This window comes from Ostrinia nubilalis, chromosome 2 (genome assembly GCF_963855985.1).
Source record: "Ostrinia nubilalis chromosome 2, ilOstNubi1.1, whole genome shotgun sequence".
NCBI lineage: Eukaryota > Metazoa > Arthropoda > Insecta > Lepidoptera > Crambidae > Ostrinia > Ostrinia nubilalis.
Genome location: NC_087089.1, coordinates 8,043,553 through 8,066,771, shown reverse-complemented (window position 1 = coordinate 8,066,771; position 23,219 = coordinate 8,043,553). Strand labels below are relative to the sequence as shown.

The window sequence follows — 23,219 nt, the reverse complement described above, 5'->3', positions numbered from 1 at the left end:
TTCTTAAACTAAAATGTCATCTCTATGTAACTGTAAAAATTTCATCTTCTACACGATACATTGATTTTGGTTACAAAATAAAGGAACCTTTGACATTCAATCATTGTTGGAACTGGAAATGATTACAACATGCTGAGCCCTAGGATTACATCAATACTGTTATTGTATTTGAGATAGAGTAATAGCTTTGTTATTCATGCAATAGTATGGTTTCCTGTTTGTGTAACGTTTATTTTGGTCGTACAATTATGTAATTAGTAACCGATGTAATGCGAATGTGACTATAGATTAATGGTGTATTTTCGGACGCGTCTCTACACCGTTATCATTGGTAGTATTAGAGTATTGTTGCCGATTGCGACAGGTGTTGCGCGTGCGACCCGGCGTGATCTCACCTCATGGCTCACTTGGGCTGATGACCAACGGTGAGTTCACCACCAAGATCGAAACGAAGAAACAATAGACAAAAGAAAAGTTATCAGCAGATTCTGTTACAAGGTTTATTTTTAACTTAACGTTAGTTGAAGGTATTACGACTTTTTGTAATGAAAAGCTCATTCATTTTCACCATGAAAATTTAGTGATACCGTACTGAAAATTTGTATTCCATGCTTTTTTCAATGAATCTCGTATACTAAATATTAACACCCAGAAGTTGTGATACTAAAAAAACTTTTCTTGTGAAAAGGAAGTAAAATAGTGGCAATATGAATATTTCTTGCATCTCAACATTGCAATATTCAGAATTTATAACCAATGTGTTACAATGAAACAATATCGCATTCGATTCAGCCTCATTTTACGATACAATGCTCAAACATAAATCTTCATAGTATGGTGACAATTATTACGTTGTTACGCTACTCTATCTACGCTCCATCTTATTGTTCTCTATTTTTATTTCACTATGAACTTGTTGATTAACGTACGTACGACTCGTGAAGCGGTTTGTTAATTGTCTTTGTTGCTCGTGCGCCTACTCGTAAACATTAATCTCATCGTTATTGCTACTTGCCTGTATTTAACTCCTGCCTGACACCTGATTTGATCAACAACTGCTATAGGGATCTGTAGACAAATGTGAAAAAACCTAGGGCGTGTTGAAAAAACTGGATCTGATAATGGCAGTTAATTTATTAGCAACGTAAACGGATCTTAATAATAACGAAAAAAAAAAAGCTTCTTTGAAAGTTTTTGAAAGTGTTTTAACTGGCAAAGAGAGATTAAAAGAAAGTTACATAGTAAGTAAATGCTCGACGACTTTCTGAGAACCAATATTCAATCGAAATTTCGCCCGAAGCAAGAGGCGTACTTTTGAGAATTTGCACTCTAATTCAAAATTGAATGAATGTATTGTATTACAATTATTGCGATATTAGAATATTATAAGTCTTCAGATTGTTTGACCTACTACCACAGCTACTACTTTAAGAACACTTATTGAACCAAAGTATACCAGTGATTATAATCGAGAGTGCATTGTTTAGAAAACCTTGTCCATTCTTCCAAATAAATACGTTTCGAGGTCTGTGTAGCAGTAACGAATTTTAAATTGTATTTTAATTATCTCCCTGCATGGCTCCATAGTCCACACTTTTTGTAAGACATGCTTTGTTTTTTTTCGATACGCTTTTTTGATTAAGTTCTCCCAGACAGTAAATTAACTGTTTCTTTCATGCCGAAATAACCGTTAAAATTATTGATTCATTTTTTACTGCACGATCTTTGTTATTTCAACTGTGGTGAGTCAATTGTACACGCTAATTAATTATGAAACACTTTGTCTTTTACTCATATTATTTTACTAATAAGTACTTATGCTAATTCTTATTCTTAAAAACTACAAAGTTCAAATTTTAATGACGTTTGTTTTTACTTGTCGAGTTGTTTTGTAACCTCTACGTGTTGACTTTTTATACATTTGTTTACAAGCTTTTATTTTGCGTCATTCACCTTATTCGACTATGATCGGTTTTTCGGTTGAACTCGTGATATTTTTCTGTTTATTGATCACTAGTCTGTTAGTTCGATGCTACCAAGATTGGCACATCATTCACTTGACTCAAACCCTACCGTTTCTTCCCATCCACTGTCTTTGTATTTGCTTCATCTGCGTATCAAAATAAACGATGTCCACGAATATTCCTTTTTCACGGGTTACCTTTCGGTTACTGAAAATTTACCTTTCGTTTACTGAAAACTTACCTTTAGGTTACTGAAATTTTACCTTTAAGTTACTGAAAATCTACACGTTTCCGAACTTAAGCTAATTAATATGTCTAATGAGTTTCTTAATTCTAATGAGAATGTTCGTTGCAGTGTTCGAGATGCTGGTATGCGCGCGGCAATGTGCTCGTCGGAAATCGCTGACGCTCACGTTCGGCGAATTCTGCGTGTTCGCTGCCGAGCTGCGCCGGTGCTCGAGACAGGCCAGGCAGTGAGTATGCACCCTAACGATTTTTGTGTTTAGTTTTGTTAAATGTTCATAACGCACTGAAACTGGTTATCGACTACTTGATTATTCATCGTTGTTTTTTCAATTTTTTATACTTTTTCAATAGGAAATCTACTCAATTACTAGGGAATACTGCAAGGTTCAGTAAGCTAGTTTCAAATTCTAATCAAACTTATTTACGTAGACATACAAATTAACCTCTTTTAAATGAGTATTTCTTATCTACGTACTAATTAAAATAATCAATTGGCTACATATAAACTTAATCTGTTTTATCGGTATACATCTTTGACTTCGCTTGTTTTAATAACCCGCTATTATAATTAATATTGAGGTTTAATATTGCCATGTTCACGACGTTAGATGTCGAGAACGTGTCCTGAATATCACGGGTTCGTGACGCCGATTACGTCATCTACATAACCGGGAAGCAAAACAACTTATATAATTATGTCGTTTAATCTGTAACTACGTTTTATTGTTTAGCTGTATGAGCAAACCTTTTTGTATTAAAATCATCATAACCGGTATTCGTAATAGATGCACAAATTGCGATGCGTGTTCCGAACCTGACAAGTTGATTAACGGAAACATAATTTACTGTAAATACCCTCAGCCGGACAGACGCGACGACGACTGTCACTCCTACGTTCATGTGAATTTTAACACGGTATTGTTAGGTGTAATAAACGCAAACGCCCTTCGCGTTCTCTGTAAGTTATAGTCACCAAATGAATCAGTATAATTTCGCCGATGACGCGAGAATGTTCAGCCGTTTACCCGGTCTTGAACCGAGGACTCCTGGTGGTGCTACCACTACCGCTGGCGCGAGCGTTGACCCCTTAATGCCACACAACGAGAATGTTTGTCATACACTGAATCGTATAATACATGCACTAATTTTCACGACGCAAAAAACATGTATTTGCGAACTCGTTACTTACGCCTACGCACGTTTCATTTTCACAACGTTTGTGTTTTGTTTCTAATTTCAGTTTTCATTCGCAGGACATCGAACAAACCCGAGTCGCCGGTGTGGAACGCCGACAAGGAGCTTCGGGAGAAGGAAACTATTAAACAAATAAACGGTAAGAAAAAAATCTTCAGCTACTAAAAGAAACTCGAAAGCGCTCGTAAATATTTGGATTGTATAAACATTTTATGGCCTCTAAAAGTATGTGACAATTCCGCGCTGCGGTTTGCTTCCGTGGTTGTGTATTTGTATATTTCTCCGTTGTCTGAGGACGTGAAGTTTCCATTTATTTCGCAGTGCGGAAGGTCGATCGGAGACGGCGTCCCGCAATCAAACAAATCGTGACTAAACTTTCCGCACGGTACCAATCCAGAAATACTCGGCGGCAGTCCCGGCAGATACGATGCGGCGATGCGCTCTATACGTTCACTTTACGCGAGTGTATAGTTCAGTGTCGTCGATGGCCACTTCCCACGCTACGTCTGTCGTCTCCACGCTAACGTTGAACTTCTGACACTCCCTCCGAACACACCATTCTTGAAAAAGTCAAATTCTTTTACAGCTGAAAATCCTGAAGTAGGTTGAACAAGATGTGAGTTTCTGGTAGTCACGTAAACAATATTTGGCATGCTGTTTCGGAAACTGGCCGCCGTCATAATCCTTGTCCTAAAATCACTGCCAAAACGACAATACCTAATAGTATTATTAGTACCTATCTTCTTACAGTAAAATAGTTGCACTGATTTACTATTCTATTCTAAAGCTTATTCATTACAGTGATGAATATATTTTGTAGTCACGTTGTATGCGGTGTGATTGTGCTCACGCTCGTAGTACATTCGTAGGGTGTACGGTCATCACTCGTTTTTAATTGCCCCTTCGAACTTATGTAATAATATTGTATAGTCGTTGGATTTTGCACTCGCTGCCTCGAGATGAATTTGCGTCAATCCCCCGGTGTGTCTGACTAACGAGTAATAATAGTTACAGGTATAAAAACAGATCCAACTTAATAGATCCTGAGCCTGATTTACACGAAATATAAAATGATTACTCAGAATTTGCGTCGACTCATGACAATAAGGATATGTTTGATGGCATTTACTTAAATCACCGATCTTGTGATTCCATAGATCTTATAAGGCGGGCTGTACACGATAAAGTGAATAAATATGCCAATCGTCCTTCCCATAGTCTTCCGCGCGAACTATAAACGGAGTACGGAAGTATCGGTACGATGTTCACGCTTCTTCTCCACGTCGACCAATTTGAACATATAAATATATTAATACATAGCAAAGCATAGACGACAAATGTTAACACAAAAAACATCTGCAAATGATTATGCTATAAACACGTGCCTTACTTCCTTATCTTTAGCGAACTTCCGTAAAGCGACATCATCAAAACAACGCTTTGTCTTTACTTTGAAACTGGTTTCGTCTAACTAAACGAATCGAACCTATCCATATTTGTGAAGCCCTTCAAGTAAAAAAAGTCTTCAGTGTACACACTTTTGATCGACCTTTAAATTAAATAAATGTTTGTCACGATAGTAGTTATGGGGTGATCTAAAATTATTAGAAACTAACTTTACTTTATAAAATACGTCAATAAATATGTCCATATTTTTTTTCGAATTATCACAGATTAATATGATAAATAGTTGCTGTTGGTTTCTTGACTCGTTCTTTTTAAATGTTATTTATAAATATTGTTGTTTTTCTGACACGCGCTAATAACAAGGGACAAAAGATTGATATGAATATGAACCGTTAAGTCAACCCACTTTTTACTTTAAGTGGGTTAACGTTACACCGCCAGTTAATTCGCAAGGAACAATAAATTCAGATTTGCACTTTCATTAATTGTATCAGATATGTGTCACAATCATTCAATGACACTTTGATTGTATTAAACACACAACAGGTTCATGGGTGATAGGAAGCCTTGGCATCACCATAATATTCCGACAGGCGAAGACTTTGCATTTGCTTTAGGAATAACGGAATTTAAAATGCGGAATTGGCTAGTATTTGGATGTAGTGTTGCGCTGCGCGGGCGCCAGTTGGCCGTCGACCGTTCGACCGTGGACAGCGTGCGGAGCCGCAGATCGCTGGCTGCACGCCTCGTTCCTACATCCGCAAACATGCCGCCGACTACTATGATAGTGCCCTGTGCGTCTCTAAATATTGTAAATATTATAAGTGCGTCCAACAGTGTTCTGTCTTTCTCAAAAGCAACTTTCATCTCAACATAAACAACCATTAATTCACGAAACCCACTCTTAATTTTATCAAAAGTGAGAAATGTGCTGGCCGATTACTATGGATTTTGGCAAATGTTCGGTGTCGTAAAGATCACAAGAAATTAGTAAATATGTGGACGTTGTTTGGATTTGTAATGTGCGTTAGTGCAAGCGGAGGAAGGGGATGTGCAGTGCGTTTGTTGATCACCTCTGTTTACGTTTTCGCTTTGGCATTGAATGAGGTTCCCGAATTGGATTGTGTTGGCTACGTTAAGTGATGCATGAATGAGTTATTTTCTTTCTCTAATTATATTTAAGTGTAGTAGGTGCTTGTTGTCCTAGATTTATGAATGCCTGGCGTGTAGACCTTCGTCGTTAATGTAAGCACAAGTTTTTTGCCTATTTACGGCACCATCGGTTGATAAGTGGGTGTCGGTAAGTGGTACAAAGCCCAGCGGACGTGCTGCCCACGCCGCCGATACACATCAATCATTAACGATGAGTGCTGCTGGTTGAACGAACCACAGTACTCGGATTAACGTGATGCTTTCTAAACCAAGGTGTATTATTAGTCACTGCTATTAATAGCTTGATCTTTTATATTTGTGTCCGTCTTAAAAAAATAAGCACACTTTGTGATGCCTCATTATCATATTCGAGGTAAGCGCCAGCCGTTGTTGTATTGATAGCCATCCATCATAGCTGAGAAGTGATACTGGTAATCGTGCCCTGTCAAACCGCGGTTACAGCTCACGCACAGTTGCGTGCTCGGTCGCACTACAATTGTTAGCAATTAACTATTCTTCTTTTGCGTGCCATGATTCCATCTTAGAAATAAGGTCAACTATTCAGTGTACTTGCGGTTGAGGAATCCTTCATGACAGTATTATTTCTTAACGTCTTCTTGACGCTCGTATTTCATGACCGAGTTTAAGTCGGTGCTCTAGAATGCGAATGCGTTTTCTCTTTCCTCACTACGCTAGTAACCGAGGAATTATTCATACGTAGTATTGACGTAGACTGGAGGCATTAGGCATGGTGGTAGTATGAAATGCGTGGGTTTTGGTCTACACACACGTGATAAGATGTGTCTATAGAATCAGATAGTTGCTGGCCGTCGCAACTCCTACACTTTATTTATTATATTCAAACTGTGTAAACATGTTTCTCATATCACCATATATCTAATAGCAATGTAAAGAACATTATAATGACAAATGGTTGTGTAAATTAGCATAACGTGACCATTAAAGTCGGATTAGGGGCCTTAATCTGAACACTGAATGTTGATGTAGTTGATAAATCTTGTGATTTGTTAGATAATCACTCGAATATTGATACGATACTCTTATGAAGGCTTTGTTGCTACGTCTGCTACGTCTTAGATCATTTTAAATGTGCATCAATTTGTATAATCACAGGATATGGCGAACATGTGAACATTCATTTAAGTAGTAGACTTTCTTGACTCAAAGGTTCTGGGTTCGATTCCCAGGCAGTATTTATACCCAGTTGGTTAAGTAAGGTAGTGCTGGCTTGAATCAATTTGATTATCTGATTAGAAGTATGATTCCTGATTGAGCCATGTAAGACTATACTATTGCAGGTCAATAGATCTGACACCAGGGTTGAACCCGAGTCCTCAGCAGCTACATCCCATACGATAAAAAACCTCATATATTTGCTATTGCCCTTTTGAGTATCGTTTCATTGTTTGGACATATCATACCACCACAGAATCTCAAATCAATGCATTTTCAACCCTACCCTAAAGATAATTCAAAGTTCCAAATCCATTACGCACTTATATCTTTTGGAACGTGTCATACCAACATACTAAAGCAAATTCCTCAATGCGTTTTTAACCTACACTAAAGATTGAAAGTGCAAAATCCATTACACCTTTCGTAGATTATGTTTTTGTGAGGCATATGGTTGACTTGTTGCGTTGCGCAGGCAGCGAGGCGTCCCCGCCGCCGTACGAGGTGTTCCTGGGAGGCTCCTGCAACCCCACCACTTGGAGATCGGACATAGCCATTCCGATGCTGAAGAAGATGGGCATCACATACTTTAACCCGGTGAGTTACTCCTACACACGCATATTAATAAGAACTAGTATTGAATGACTAGCGATACTAAGGTGTCCCGATATGCGCGGGACGTCCCAACTCACCCTTGACAGGGACTAGAACTGGCCCGATTTTTGGCTAATCACAAGTATTAATCGCAACTATGATCATTGGGCAATTATAATAAACGAATCTATGTCGACATCTTATGGAACAGTTTTTAAAAAGCCTGGGCACTCGAAAAAAATCTGCTCTGATATGGATCTTATCCCTATTATTAACTCTGTCCCGATATTTAACTTGTATTAAATTTAGTTAAACTGGCAACATTATCTATGACGGTATTTCCGCTGCTGCGTATCGAGACTAAGGACTAAGGAGTAAAGCATGATGATGCATGAGAGGATGTATCATTTCCAACACATTTACATTCGATGAATAATTTATCAATTTAACCATCAGTTGAGATTTACGTATGTGTTTAAACATCGGATGATAAGGGTAAAATATTGTAATAAAACTTTATATCTACTAGGTCACTAAGGCCATCTTACACGTTGTGATTCAGTCGCATTACAGTTGCTATAGTCTTTAGAAATGCAACTGCAGTCATGTTGTGCACATACGTGATTTAATCACTCATTCATCAGTAGCCACAACGCAGCTAGTTTTAGCGCTAAACCGTTTTAATTATGTCTTCTACGTATATTTTTGTTATTCCTAATAGCTTCTGCATTTAAACTACAGACTACACTAGCGCGTTTTTAATCACTGCAAAATATCGCAGTGTGTAACTGGCCTAACCATTGTCGAATCGTACTTCTTTTATACTTTTGTGATTGTAATCTTTGAGTTGATCCTTGCATTGTTAACTATGTAAATCATTGACCTGGGGTTTCATTCATACATGCTAATATTTAGGGTACATACTCATTATTTTTTGTTATCTTGCGTCTAGTAGTGCTCAGTAGCTGTGTGATACAACGGACGTATCCACGTGTAGAGTAAGCCACCACGTCTAGGGTTGCCAGGTGTCCGGCTATGTTTGGCTTTTTACGGACGTGTCCGGTCTTTTTACATGGCTGCAGGGCCTTATGTGCAAACTAAACAAAATAAACAACTCTTTAGTTAGAAAAAAAAAAAAACATATAAATACAGAATATTTTCCGCGAATTCAAGCCCTGGGGTACGTTAGGGTAAAATGTCCGGTCAAATTAAGCACAGACTCTGGCTTCTGTGTTTTTGGACCTGGCAACCCTACCACGTCTAACTGTCAGTCATTATCGTACATCATAACGGAGCATTGTTTGCGATAATCGCATTGTGCTAGTACTAGTACTAGTGCGTAATAATATGCCAGCGAACTCTTAACCACTCGCTAATTCTAGCCCGCAGTGAACACATCATTGATGAATTTATTAACCACCTATGACTTGCGTTTACAACTTCATACGGTTGTCATAGACAATTAAATTTTTACGCCGTAGCTTTATTGTCCATTACTATTTTATGATTGTAAAACTTTTAGCGAATTGCCCGTTTGCACTTTGTGTCCGTCCGTTTAATATTCCATACGTGCAATAAATTAATAGCTTTGTCGAAAAGACAATAACGATAACATTAACATGATGTAAGTAAGTAGACTAAAATCAACTCAATATTGTAATTAATAAGGTCTCATTTCTGGTAAAGCTCGGATGTCCAGATATTAGAACTAGAATTAAAATAGATATTAGAACAATAAATTGTGAATACACGCTGAGCTTGTCTTGGAACACAATGTCAGAAAAACACGACTGATATCATGATTTTTCTATCAAAACATAAAATATAGGACATCAAATTTCAAAACACATTATTTTAATATCCGAATAGTATAATGAAGTCTGAGTTCATCGCGTATTATGTATGTAGGAGACAATCACCCAGTATTAGGTGTTACTATGTGGGTGGATTCATAATTAGCTAATTATAATAACGGCATTCCGCAGCAAGTTTTTGAGGCAAGATTATTAAAGCGATAGCCACGACATTTATAAAACCTTAGTCAAAATCAACGCGAAGCAAGCGCTAGGCGAGCCGGATATCGAAATACTTTTGGTAATACTAGCTGTAATAATAACTAAAGTTGTCTTACTTTGAAATAAAATTGTCTACTTAAGAAATCGTCGTTCTTCAATTGTTTTTACAAGACTGATATTTAACGAATTTGTGAAGCGTACGCGCTGTAACTTGAAGTTGTAAGTAACGTTTCGCCTACGCCTCGCATTCAATTTGACAGTACCTTACGTTGCGCAAATTAACGCTACCTATATCGTCTTCAATTAATTTCCATTGTTATTTTATGATAGATGATAATGTGTGTTTGCCTGATAAAATTAAACGTGTTTTGGTCCTATACATGCAACATTAGATATCCCACGTTTGTTCTTGATAACACTTAAATCTTCGAATTCAAGATGTAATTTACTTTGATAAGATTTTCAAGTAATGGAATGATGTAATTTGATAGATATATTTTATCGATCGATCGTTTTATCAATTAACTGGAACACTTATCAAGTCCAGTTGCTTGGTGTTACTTTTATTTGCGAAATACGTAACTAAGTTGGATGTTTGCGTGCGCTCTCTTCGAGCGTGTGACAGGCGAACGCGCTTTCTTATTTCCAATTAGAGTAGTTTCAGATATAATTGTAGCAAAATATTTGAAAAATGTAAGCAAAAAATATGCATTTAATTGCATCAATTCTATCATAATAGACTTATAAAATAAACTGTTTTGAATTACTGTCTTACCTTTACACGACAGTTGATTCATGTTTTTTGTGTTTCTAGTCAGACACTGACTAAACAAAAAGAAAGAAACATACAAGTAAGTTCTCGGAAAACCTTGATGGTAGGTATCACTTATTACTAAACAAATTTTGTGTGACGATTCGGCACTAAAACTTACTAAAATTGATATTTATCGTGAACTTCTATAATATTATCTTCATTAATTTTGTTGCAAGTCCAATATCAGTTAACAGTTTAGCATCCCGTTGGGATAAACTTGGCCTTCACTGGTTGGGTTTTTATAAGCGGTCATGTTGCAGATCCTATACAAGAATTGTAGCAATGGGTACGAGAGATGCGAATACGTTTTCTAACTTAGTCATCTTTTACAGCAAGTGGACGACTGGTCGACAGAGCTGATCGAAGTGGAGCACCGAGCGAAAGCGGCGGCGCGCGCGCTTCTATTCGTGCTCGATTCGGAAACGCGCGCAGTCGCAGCGAGCGTGGAGGCGGCGCACTTAGCAGCGGCCGCGCCGACGGCGCTGCTGTTGGTACTCAGGCCGTACTCCCGCCACCAGACCATCGGCCAGGAGAAGATCACTGACCAGTTAGTATAATTATTAACATTTCCATAGCTGTATCTCTCAGAGGTATTAGATTAGATTAAAGCTGTCAAAATGTAGAATCGAGCGAAATCGACAAGCGGGCACTTCTCTTCGTACTCGATTCGGAAACGCGCGCAGTCGCAGCGAGGGTGGAAGCGGCTAACTTAGCAGCGGTAGCGCTAAGCTTAATCAAATTAGAAGCCGACCAAACAATCGGCCAATAAACAGTCTGTCGTCTGTGAGCTCTTAAAAAGTTCATTTGCTGCAAAAAAATGCAAATTTGCCATCAATGTCATCAGGAAAATGGTTGCAAACACCAAATTGCTATTGAAAAATCCTCAATACTCAACAGTCTATTGCAAAACTACAATGTAAGACTATAAAAACACCATTATTGATTTTGCATCAATCATCAGCATGACACACGTTTTTATATCATTAGAACCACTTAAGGGCTTATCAATCAACATCGTCACCACAATGACGTATACAATAGTCACAACGGTGCTTTTGAACTGTCATAGTTGAAAAACTTGATTGATAATGTATGAACGAAAATACGAAATGACTAAGTTATATTATGATCATTTATCTCGAATATCTAACCAGTTATAATAAATGCCAGCGAACTAGGTAAATGAGTATTATAATCATCAATCTTTTCAATATTGCTCTTGTATAAGTTATGTTCAACATGCCACATAACTTTAATTAAAGTTCTGGATATTCTTATAATAATCTTGGAAGTAATATTTCAAAATATAGGCCAAGTAGGCCGTTGGCACATAATAATTATAAGATATTAAAAAATATGAAGAGCTAAATAATTAACAAAAATGGTACGAACATAATAGTCCAGTCAATAAAGCATTATAGATGGAAAACTGTAGAACACAATTTCTGACTTCAGGACTTTATTTAGACTAGTTAGGAGGTGAACATAGCAAAAGTCCCCGCCCTTAGCCCTTGAGCCGGCGGGGAGAGGGGGGTTTAAAGGTGCCACTTTTCGGTTTTTCGCTTAATCCTCGAAAACTATGCGTCCTAGTGACATGACTACTATGAACCAAAAAAAGCTTGTTCAATTTGCTACAGGTGAGATAGTGAAGTTTTTCTATAAATTGTGTAGTTTTCGCGGCATCTGCTCTAGAAGGTCTGTAATATTGGAAATTTTATTTTTGTCTTACGTGTTCCCATCAGGAGAAAATCGACTAAATCAACACTGAGCAATCATTCTAGACATGCAGGGGCATATTAAGCCTAGTTCCAGGGAGGGGACTGCACCGTGCGTATATTTAGACGAACCACTTTGAGTCACCTTTCACTCCTCATTACTCAAAAACTACTGTGCATTAACACTTCAAATTTGGCTCATGTGTTGAGACTTGCAAGATATACATCAGCTTCAAATTTCATAAATATGCCTCAAGCGGTTCTTTAGGTATTGACGTCCAAAAATCTACATGTCTGACCTATAGACCAAATTCTAACCCACTTCCAGATGACCTCGAAGGTTCAAATTTGGCATCCAGAAAGGTAGTTATGTAAATACAAAGATACAAATAAAAAACCAGTAAATTCTAACATTTAACAGGTGATAGATACATTTTAGTGTTCTAAATGTCGATTTTTGAACGTCAATACCTAAATCAATGTTTGAGGTATATTTATGAAATTTGAAGCTGATGTACATCTTGCAAGTCTCAATACATGAGCCAAATTTGAAGTGCTAATGCACAGTAGTTTATGAATGATGAGGAGTCAAAAGTGGCTCCAATTGGTTGGTCTAAATATACGCACGATGCAGTCCCGTCCCTGGAACTAGGCTTAACATGTTCCCGCATGTGTATAGTGTTTGCTCAATGTTGATTTAGTCGATTTTGTCCTGATAGAAACATGTAAGACAAAAATAAAATTTCCAATTTTACAGACCTTCTAGAGCAGATGCCGCAAAAACTACATAAGATATAGAAAAACTTGACAGTCTCGCCTGTAGCAAATTGAATAAGCTTTTTTTGGTTCATAGTAGTCATGTCACTAGGAGGCATAGTTTCCGAGGATTAAGCGAAAAACCGAAAAGTGGTACCTTTGAACCCCCCTCTCCCCGCCGGCTCAAGGGCTAAGGGCGGGGACTTTTGCTATGTTCACCACCTAACTAGGCTAAATAAAGTCCCGAGGTCAGAAATTGTGTTCCACGGATTTCTCTCTACACCGTCGTTAAGGCATTCATTGACTGGACTATAATGCAATTTCCTTCTAAATGTTTCTTCGTAAGAAAATAATTACTTCTTTGCCAATCATATAAAAATTATTACTTGCATACGATTATGTAGTTATACAGTAGAGGTCAGTACATATCAATCAATGACAAACTGGGAAAGTGAAATCAAACTATTATTATTATTACCTAACGATACTAAAATAAATGTGTATTACAGAATAACTATGCACGCGTCCGTTCGTATAAATCAAGTAGATTTATAGTCGTATCTATGTATTTCTTATTATACAGTTAAACCACAGTAACGGGCACTGTGTATAAGTAGTTGCAACGATCGAATGATAAAATTGATGTTGTATGACCATTAAAGTATTTGCAGAGGTGACATCACTTGTTAGACGCGAAAATTGAATCACCCTTTGAGCGAAAGCGATAAATATGTATGTGATGACCTCGTTTTTATTTGTTTCAGCGAATACGTTGAGTTGTCGCGCGCTCGGGCGACGTTGCAAGAGGCGGTGGAGAGGCGAGGGCTGCCGGTGTTCACGGACATACAGAAGGCTTTGTTGTGTGCGCGGTCCGTTATACGCGGCGCGCGTACGCATCCTCGCCACTTGTTAGGGTACACCATACGGCGCTTGAAGAGGACTTACGACGCGGCGGGTGGCAGAAACGGACTTTTGCCTCGCACGAAAGCAGTCGACGCGTTGCGGGACGTCACAAAGTGCTCCCGCGAGGCGGCGGAGAGTTGCCTGCCAAGTACCGACGCGGTCGATTTCGAAACTTTCTGCGCTGCGGTCGCTGAGCTCGCCGCCGACCCTGGTTAGTACCTGAGTTACTACACTTACTAATCCTAACTTAAAATGCATTTTGCGAAGTATCCACGTTTCACGCTCGTGAGAAAATCGTTATCGGTCAAATGATTGAACGCTCTGCAAGTCTTACGTCATATTATTGTACACTTTTTACTTTATCATAGATTTACATAACATGCAAGGCCAAGTTTTTTATGGCAAATATATGGCTTTGGTCAATAGTAAACTGCCAATATCTTGGCTACCAGGGGCTTAACGGGCGGTAATTAACTAAAAGTCTGAGCGGTGACGTAGTCTAAGAGTTTTTCCAAATCGAATTACATTACAAGTTTAGAAAACTCTGTCCTGCTGAAGAGCATAATTAAAATTTGCCAATATTTAACTCTCAAATCAAATAAATGTAGGTAATCGTCATAAGTGTCCATTCGGTAATACTTATTGATTTACAGTTCTGTAATAAAACTACTATATCCTACGATCCATAAAATTCTTCACCCTTTACTCGCATGACTCACGAGATGTCAAACGTTACGACCTCACGAGTTCAACTCGCGCGGCATTGAAAGAACAATCGATTAGCGACAACACATCTGTTTCGTGGCGTAGTGATTAAAACTCATAAAACTCATTTACTTATGCAAGTAGGCTTTTAAAAAGCACTTTTACACGTCCCAGTAGGCCCATTTATTGTCATTATTTATTATATTATTGTAGGGTTAACCCTACCACTCCTTCAGGACAATAAATGGGCCAGTGCTGAGAAGAAGCAGCACAAGAAACTCAGTCACTATTGTCAGCCTCTTTTTCAAGGGTCTACTTACAGATTTTAAAATATACATAGTTTTAAATATTTATGCGAGGTAGGCAGCTTTTATCTTTTAAATAATCATCGACTTTTAATATGTGCTTTGAATTTATGAATGGGCAGCTCTACAAAAGTTTGTAGTTAATTATTAAAGAATGTAGTATGTATGGATGTAGCGATGTTCTCACATGCTCGGTGGCGGTACGGTGGCGGGTCGTAAGGGTGTGTTTGTTGAAGGGCGGGCGGGCGAGGGCGGGCGCGGCGGCGGCGGCGTGGCGGCCGCGCTGCGGCGCGTATTCCGCTCGCTACGCGACAGGCTAGCACCCGGTGCGTGACGCACTGACAACTAAATACCATACTCCATTACATCACGCCAGTAAGATCGGTGTTGCGTTTCAGCGAAAGCGAGCTGTGAGGCGTTTCAGTTTTACGCTTACGATGCGCGGGCGGGCAGTGAAACTTTTTTTTTATGGTCGATACACTTGTTAGGAGTTAGAACAAAACAAATCGCCCAAAAGCTCAATGATATTTCTGAAGCATAGGTATCCAAGAGCCTCCGGAGCCCTTCTACCTTGGTGTTATTATGAAGGCATACTCGTATACATTAAACGCACTCTGTAACTCCTACATACACTGTACTATTTTCAAAAGAAAAGTTTTCACTTTGATTTTCATCATAAACTGGCGTTTCTATATGCACGCCTTTTTTGCGGAGTAAGGCAAAATCGGACGATATCGTACGACATTTTTGGCTACACTTTTCCACTAGTGTTTTCGAGGCATCATACGTAATAACGTAGCTGTATATCACTAATAGTATACCTACATTACCTACTACAAAATATTTTTGTATTTTCATTCTTCCGTATTGCGGTCGTAAGCGTAACCATGAAATCAACCTCAGATAGCTAGATATCAGTTTGTGGTACAATATGACTGGTCACCAAGGCTACTTCGTTTCTACATCCAAAATAATAATACTCACACTGATCCATGCTATTGGATGCCTACTATTGCGCTTGTGTGTAGTATCATACTAGTACCATCGATCATTTCACTTTCTACTTCATAATAATTACTCATAGTTTTTTTATTTTTGAGTTAAGCTTAATTAATTTTCGTTGTCAAGCTTTCTCTCGCTTTCGTTGGATTTTGCAACGCTGATTTTATTGCCCTTTTATTTTATTTTGGGGTTTTCGCGTAGGTGTAAATAGGTTACTACGACTACTCATATACTTATGCGTAACATTTATCATGACAGCTGTAAACAAGCATTATCTTATCGCTCGTCTCATTCGTTCCTTGAAGGAACAGTCACCGGTTGGTTTAATTTTGTCTTGAGTGTGAAGGTTTATTTATTTTGTCTATGACAGTGTACATAATTTATTACTTCTTTTTTTAACTGTTTTCCCGTTACTACAATTACACTGAAAAAGTGACTAGATGAACTATTTTTGTTGTTTCAAAATGTTTGTATTACCTAATTAGAGAAATATGAGTAAGTTCAATACTTGCTAAGTTTATCTCCAGTTTTGTTTATATGGATTCGCAAGTCACTTTTTGTGTAAGCACCAACATTTTTTTAGTGCATAAATCCCTGTATTTCTTTTTTCTTTAAAACAGTAGATATTGACGCTGTTAAATGAAAAAGCAGAAAAGTGAATGTTTAAACAATTTTAACGCACACATCCGTCATTGTTAAACTCAGGCGGAAAGATATGGCAATTTATCACTCATTTTGACAGCCAAAATGTTACTTCTAGTGTATTTCCATTCACTGTGATGGCAAGAGATACACTGACATATAAAGCTGCATGAAATCAGTCCTATTATGATATTAAAATTCTAAATGTTTTATATTTATGTTTTTGTCTCCAGAGAGTCAAGATCGTAACGGGCCGGACGCGGAGGCGCGGACAGAAAGAAATGCGGGCGAACGCGTTTCGGACAGTGTCCGGGAGACCAACGGACTACACGTATGCAACGCGCGACTTAAAGCGTACGGCAGGAAGCTCGGTTTATTCATTCCTAAGGTAACTATTCTATTTACGCACACCGAAAGTGTGTGGGCACTGATTACACGCGAACTTTGAAATGTTTATTATTCTAGATTATAGGGATTACTGAGTCAGGCGCATTCTTTATTCGCGAAGATGTTGTTATCGTAATATTTAACATAATAAATAATTTTATTGATTTATTTAGGTACACAACAATGATTACGTATTATTTTCGTCAACACTTCTGGGAAATTGCAAACGCAATAAGCAGAATCGATAGTGACGTCATAGATTATAACATTTTTAAAGTGATTAGGCATTTGGTAAGATTAATCCACAATATAAGTTTGCATTGCCTAATCGGATATACATACAATAAAATAATTGTGACGTTAATACTAAACGATTAGTTCACATCCTCGCTTAAATAGCGGATATTTATGTATCTAATATTTCATTTATCAATACTTAGATTTTCTGTATTTAGGTACGCCGACAATCATAAGTTAATTAAATTGCAAATTATTTCTTTATCACTTATCGAAATCAGGAATGTCGAACATTAGCCTAAAGTGATATCATATTATACAGAGTGACTTCTAAATCAAATTGGTATCATGGTTCATTTCATCCTACCAAAAATTACGTCAACTATTGATTGGTGACCTTATTGATTAACCCATAAAGTTGAAATTAAATTGAAAATTTTGATTAGTGTTAGGTAACCTTTCGGGGTCTGAGTCACAATAAAAACAATAGCCGTTATTCACTTGTTTATAAGTTAATATACGTGTAATAAGTAAGTGCGAATTTATTAAGATAAAAACAATTAGGTAGTTATGATGACTGTTACCATGTCGTGTTACTAATTTTGAAGTTTCGGTTTAAAATCATAATATGAGCTCTTTAACCAATGGTTATTTTATTTATTTAGGATAACCGATAATCAAAGGGGTTTACATACATTTGTCTTAAGACTAATTAAAACGTCATTAGGAAGTTTCAGCGCCGTATTTCCCACATTCAAACAAATGACATACAAGACAACAGGAAATGACGTTAAATGACATTACAAAATTCGCACTTATTTCTGAGCTTTTACCAGGCCTGTTCATCTCCGCGAGTTTACATCGAAAACAAAACACGCACGATGGCCCACCTACAGGATACTATTCGACAAGGCCTCACATACGAGCGAACATTGACTCACGCACGCGTGTTCTTGTGTATGATGGAAGAAAATAAAGAAAATGGTGTACTAAATACTGTGCAGTATTTAACTACCTAAATAATAATAAAAACACAGAATGTACTTTTTTAAGTTGCCTCAAGACACTGAGAGGTAAATAAGTAGTTAATATTATTCATGATAATTCATGCTAAATCATGTATTTCCTCCGCCATTTTCCGCAGTTTGGCACCTCACGTCACATCATTTTACCGAAGTCAGCCCTATAGCTTCGGTGCAGTGCCGATCACTGACGTTTGTCAACAAAATGGTGCTTGACTCTTGAGACAGGCTAAATTACACCATATTGTTAATTACATTGAGCATAATTTTTTTTAAATACCTTCGCGAAGTAAAACTTCTGTACGTAGTACTTATAATTATTCTGTGCTTTTACGCACTCATTTTATTAGTAAAATATAAATTACTGGCTCTGTATAGTGAATCTAGAAAGATCAAAGAAGAGTAAATCTTGTCAAGGATTTACCACATTTATTTATTATAAACGAATATACACACGCTATACTTTGTACCTATGTTCTACAAGTTTAAATGTTTGTTTGAAAGAAAACCCATTGTTTTTCTGACAAGTTTTATAAGACAACAGGTTTTGGAAATGCTTCTTCACAATTTTACACTTATTTTGTTTCAAATAATTTGTTGTTTTGCTTAGAATCGCCGCATTATAGCGTTTAAAAAGTCGTCAGATCTTCATCAATAGGTATCCGCTTAAAAATCATCTGCGAATTCTTAAGAAAATCGTGTATAGAATACAAAGTCCTTATAACCTTTAAAATGTCATTTGATCGCATCTCCGTATAATAATGGACGTGTGGCGACGCGTGACGCCGTTTGATTAGGAATGACGTAACTCGTAAGTTACGACGCTGAGAGCTCGTCCACGACCACGGCGCTTGCTTTGCGTCATCCCCATGGCACGTTTGATGACCATTACGCTTTTGTGGTACAAATGGGTTCAAGATCTTTAACTTGATAGATTTCATCAATGTAATGTCTTACCGCTTTGTTTCTATGAATCATAGATAGACATAAACTCGACTATGGAAAAAAAGTTAAGAAACAATATTTAAATTAAAATGCTAAGGCATTTTAAGACTAAGGTCTTGCGTTTGACCTCTGAAATTTAGAAACGACGGTAGGTAGTAGCCCCCCGTTGATTCTAAAACACGTCGAAGTGTTCGAAACAAATGAATCTCTTGGTGTTCGCAGAATAGGTCCTAGTAGCTGTGACGAATGCGCTCTCGCTTCTCAGCTCATACTGAGCGTATACCATTTGGTACCGTCCTAATTTTATGAATTTGATTTGTCTGTGTAAATTTTAGTGATGGGCCGACTATGGTCTTTGCCGACTAACCGACTAGCCGACTAATCGGTTTTCAAATTGCCGATTAGTCGGCCGACTAGTCGGCAATGCCGATCATTCTAATACCTACTTGTCTGAAGAATAATATCTAGATTTCTCAAAGAAATAAGAATAATATCTAGATTTCTAAACAGATCAATATAAATTCATGAGAAATGAGATTTCTTTAATTATGAGAAAAAATCAAAAGCAACATTACAATCACCTAACAGTACCTAGGGTAGATGTCATAATTTTCGACGGCGCAGGGGTCAGAGGAGGTGACAATATGCTGGGCTAGGATGCGTGCCGTGATATTATTCTTACTTATCGACGTCCAAATGTATGGGCAAATTGCGCTTATCGCGGCACGCATCCTAGGCCCACTTATTCCTCTCCACCCTCCACTGTGATGGTCAGAAGCTGGGGGCGTGGGGGTACCCCCGCCTACATAGCACGGACTACCATCACCATTGTCGGATAGGCAGGGCCCGCCAATTGCTGGCACAGACTGTGATAGTTGATGGCTTTGTCCGGATTCCTATAGTTCTTCACACTAAGGCGATCGACGGAGCTCGAGTAACGAGTAAGAACGCTAGTAACAAGTGGGTTAAGGAAACAAACAGCATGAGTTGATACATGTGAACTTAAAAAATAAAAACAGTACAGTACCTAATCTTAACTTTCTATGAATTTAGACAGATTGCCAAAATTTTAAATCAGGTGAAACCACTTTTTACTGATTTTTTGCAGTCAAAAATGGTTTAGATAAACGCCCTTGGTCTACCTCATAATCATCTTGGTAATTATGAGTTTTATTTCATTCACATATTTAATTTGTAATGCGCCGATTATAATCGGCAGATTTTGCCGAATAGTCGTCACTAGTCGGCCGACTACAAATGATGCCGAATAGTCGGCTTTCCCGACTAGTCGGCCCATCTCTAGTAAATTTGTATTTGGTCCAAATAATTCAAATACTAACGGAGTACACATCTTCACAGAACGGTGGCAACCGGCCGGTAACTGAGGGTGACAGCGGCGCGGTCACAGCGGCGACATCAGATAGCAGCAGCGACTCCGTGTTCACGCCGGGCACGGAGCGGCGGCTGGAGCGGCTGCCGGCCATGCTGGGCGCGCCCACGCACGACGTCTACCTCGCTGGAGCTTTCCCAGTAAGTACACAGCGGCGCGGCCACCGCGTGACGTCACACAGCAGCAGCGACTCCTCGCTCGCTACCTCGCTGGAGCTTTCTCAGTAAGTCGCACAGCGGTGCGGCCACCGCGTGACGTCACACAGCAGCAGCGACTTCTCGCTCGCTACTTCGCTGGAGCTTTCCCAAAGCCTCACAGCGGCGCGGCCACCGCGTGACGTCACAGCAGCAGCGACTCTGTGTTCACGCGGGAGAAAGTTGGCCTTTACTACTTGAGCTATTTGTGGCAGTCAAGCTACGAGTATAGCCAGGATCTACAATTTGGTCGCCAATGACACCCGACCAGTAATGCTCGAGTAACTGGGTATAGCTTTTCTGTTGTCAAGTTCCTATGTACGAAAAAAATATCTAAACGCCCTTAGTCATATCCGTTAAAATATATACTATGTAGTTAACTTCTTAGGCTAGTTAGTTATGTAGTGTAAATATCAGAAAATTACATTTATCTTTTACAGAAATTTATCTTTCACAATGCCAATTATAACTTAACGGAAACTATAAATTACTTCATCGTACTTACTTATCATGTTGCCTCATAGTTATTATGAGGCATCTTATAGCCCTTACGGGCGTATAACAATAAAATCCACTTCTCAGGGGTTTTCCCACTAAAGTTTATTATCAGGACTTGAATTTTAACCGATTTACATCGACGATAATGATCTACCTTGGAATTTATTAGATATCTTCATAATCCCCTGATGTGACCGAAAGCTACTTTTTTGCGACCAGCAGTTGCATATCTACGGACCGGCTTTTCCTTTAATATCTTTCCATTTTATCGCGCCCTAATCTAACATTTATGATAATATTCGATATTGGATGAAAGTAATTCGTATGACGTCAAACATAAAGACTGTGAACTGAAGTTAATAAATACGAGCAAATCAAATAAAACACAGGAAGTTTATACCGCCCATATCTTTGTGATAGGATATCACATAAAGTATGCAAAATAGGTGTGTAAACTACTTTTGGATGTTTAAGGTTCGTTTTTTAAAACGAAGCGACACGCCCTAAATGCGATTCAATCTGAAGATGAGATTCTGGCTTGTGATAACATTTAGTGCAATGTCAATATTTAGGAGCCAATCACAGACATGACTCTTTTTACCCGACTACGGCAAAGCAAAAGGAGGGTTATGATTGAAGGCAGACTCATACCTGATACTGGTCTTATTTGATTCAAAATTCCATTTCAACGAGATTTATTTGTCCGCAGTCGAACAGCACGCGGCCCGAGGAGATATTAAGACGGGAGGGCTTCACGTACGTGATACCACGTACCAACGACTACACGCGAATGTTCTCGGCGCCCGCCCGGCGGTCGGCGCCGGCGCACCCGGAGTCCCCGCGCCACGACAAGAAGCCCCGCCCATCGCCTTTGGCCACGCCCACATCGCCGAAAGACGAGGTCCAGTTTCGAGAAAGATCTGCAGCGGTAGATCCGACGGAAAGGCTGAGCGCTTCTGACTTCTACACAGTCACCGAGGATTCTACGCCGCAACCTTTCAAAGGTGAGCATGAGAAAAAAATATTGAGTAATTTTTGGTCGATGGGTCATACCTTTAAAGTGTATGGTGACAGATCTGTTTACGGTATCTCCAGCACATTTTGACGCTCGACCGCTGTTGGTATTAGAGAATATTCTTCTAGTCCTTAATTTGCGGACCCTATTGGGCATGCAGCATAGCGCTAGTATCATATTACTTTGTTTCATCTAAAGTTCGGTCACCGAGCAGAAATTTCGTACAATGACCCCAAGCTATCCATCCTTATCGCTTGCGCGTAATTATATCGCTGTCGAGCTCGCACACTCACTGTGCGACGCGACGGGCGCTAACAGTAATTTGGGGTCATTGTACGAAATTCTATCTGCTCGGCGACCGGACTTTACATGTAATTATTATTGTGCGAGTAGAATCCCAAGATAAAAAATTAAACATGCAATCCTTTCCAGGAATGTACGACGAGGATCTGTTGCTCGGTTCACGCATCCTGGTGTTCAGCCTCAGCGCCGACGCGCCGTGCCTCCCCGCCATGGTGTTAGCGGCGCACTACATGGGCCTGCAGCGGGCCAACATCGTGCTACTGGTGCAAACCATGAGCCCTAACACGATGGTGAGTTTAAGTGGAATTAAATGTACAAGATTCTAGTGTTAAGGAATAATTCGTGATCACAGACTACATATTTGTTGCAAAATAGCATCTATTACAAACTACGTAACAATATTTATTTACTTTGAGGATTTTTCAAAGAAAATCTGAACCATACGAACATCCATCAATGAAATCGACCCGTGGTTATCATGCGGCTTAATTACAACCTCTTTAAGGCACAACATGTTAAAAATGTTCATTGGTTTTCGACCTTATGACAATAGGCTAGTTTCCTAAAAAAATTTTTTTAGTCCGTCAATTTTGATATAAAAAATATTGGACACGTATATT

At 38.7% G+C, this 23,219-nt stretch overlaps 1 protein-coding gene across 8 annotated transcripts in view; it reads left to right on the top strand.

Annotated features, from left to right (window-relative positions):
* Positions 1–23,219, top strand: part of LOC135081617 (uncharacterized) — a 57,129-nt gene that overhangs the window by 31,763 nt on the left and 2,147 nt on the right. For all 8 annotated transcript variants that reach the window (XM_063976421.1, XM_063976385.1, XM_063976367.1 and 5 more), the window contains 9 exons: positions 2,320–2,437; positions 3,464–3,543; positions 7,633–7,754; positions 10,913–11,127; positions 13,816–14,165; positions 16,842–16,996; positions 20,559–20,729; positions 21,991–22,285; positions 22,729–22,889. In XM_063976421.1, the coding sequence (XP_063832491.1) occupies positions 2,320–2,437; positions 3,464–3,543; positions 7,633–7,754; positions 10,913–11,127; positions 13,816–14,165; positions 16,842–16,996; positions 20,559–20,729; positions 21,991–22,285; positions 22,729–22,889 (1,667 nt within the window). The remainder of the gene's footprint in view (positions 1–2,319; positions 2,438–3,463; positions 3,544–7,632; positions 7,755–10,912; positions 11,128–13,815; positions 14,166–16,841; positions 16,997–20,558; positions 20,730–21,990; positions 22,286–22,728; positions 22,890–23,219) is intronic.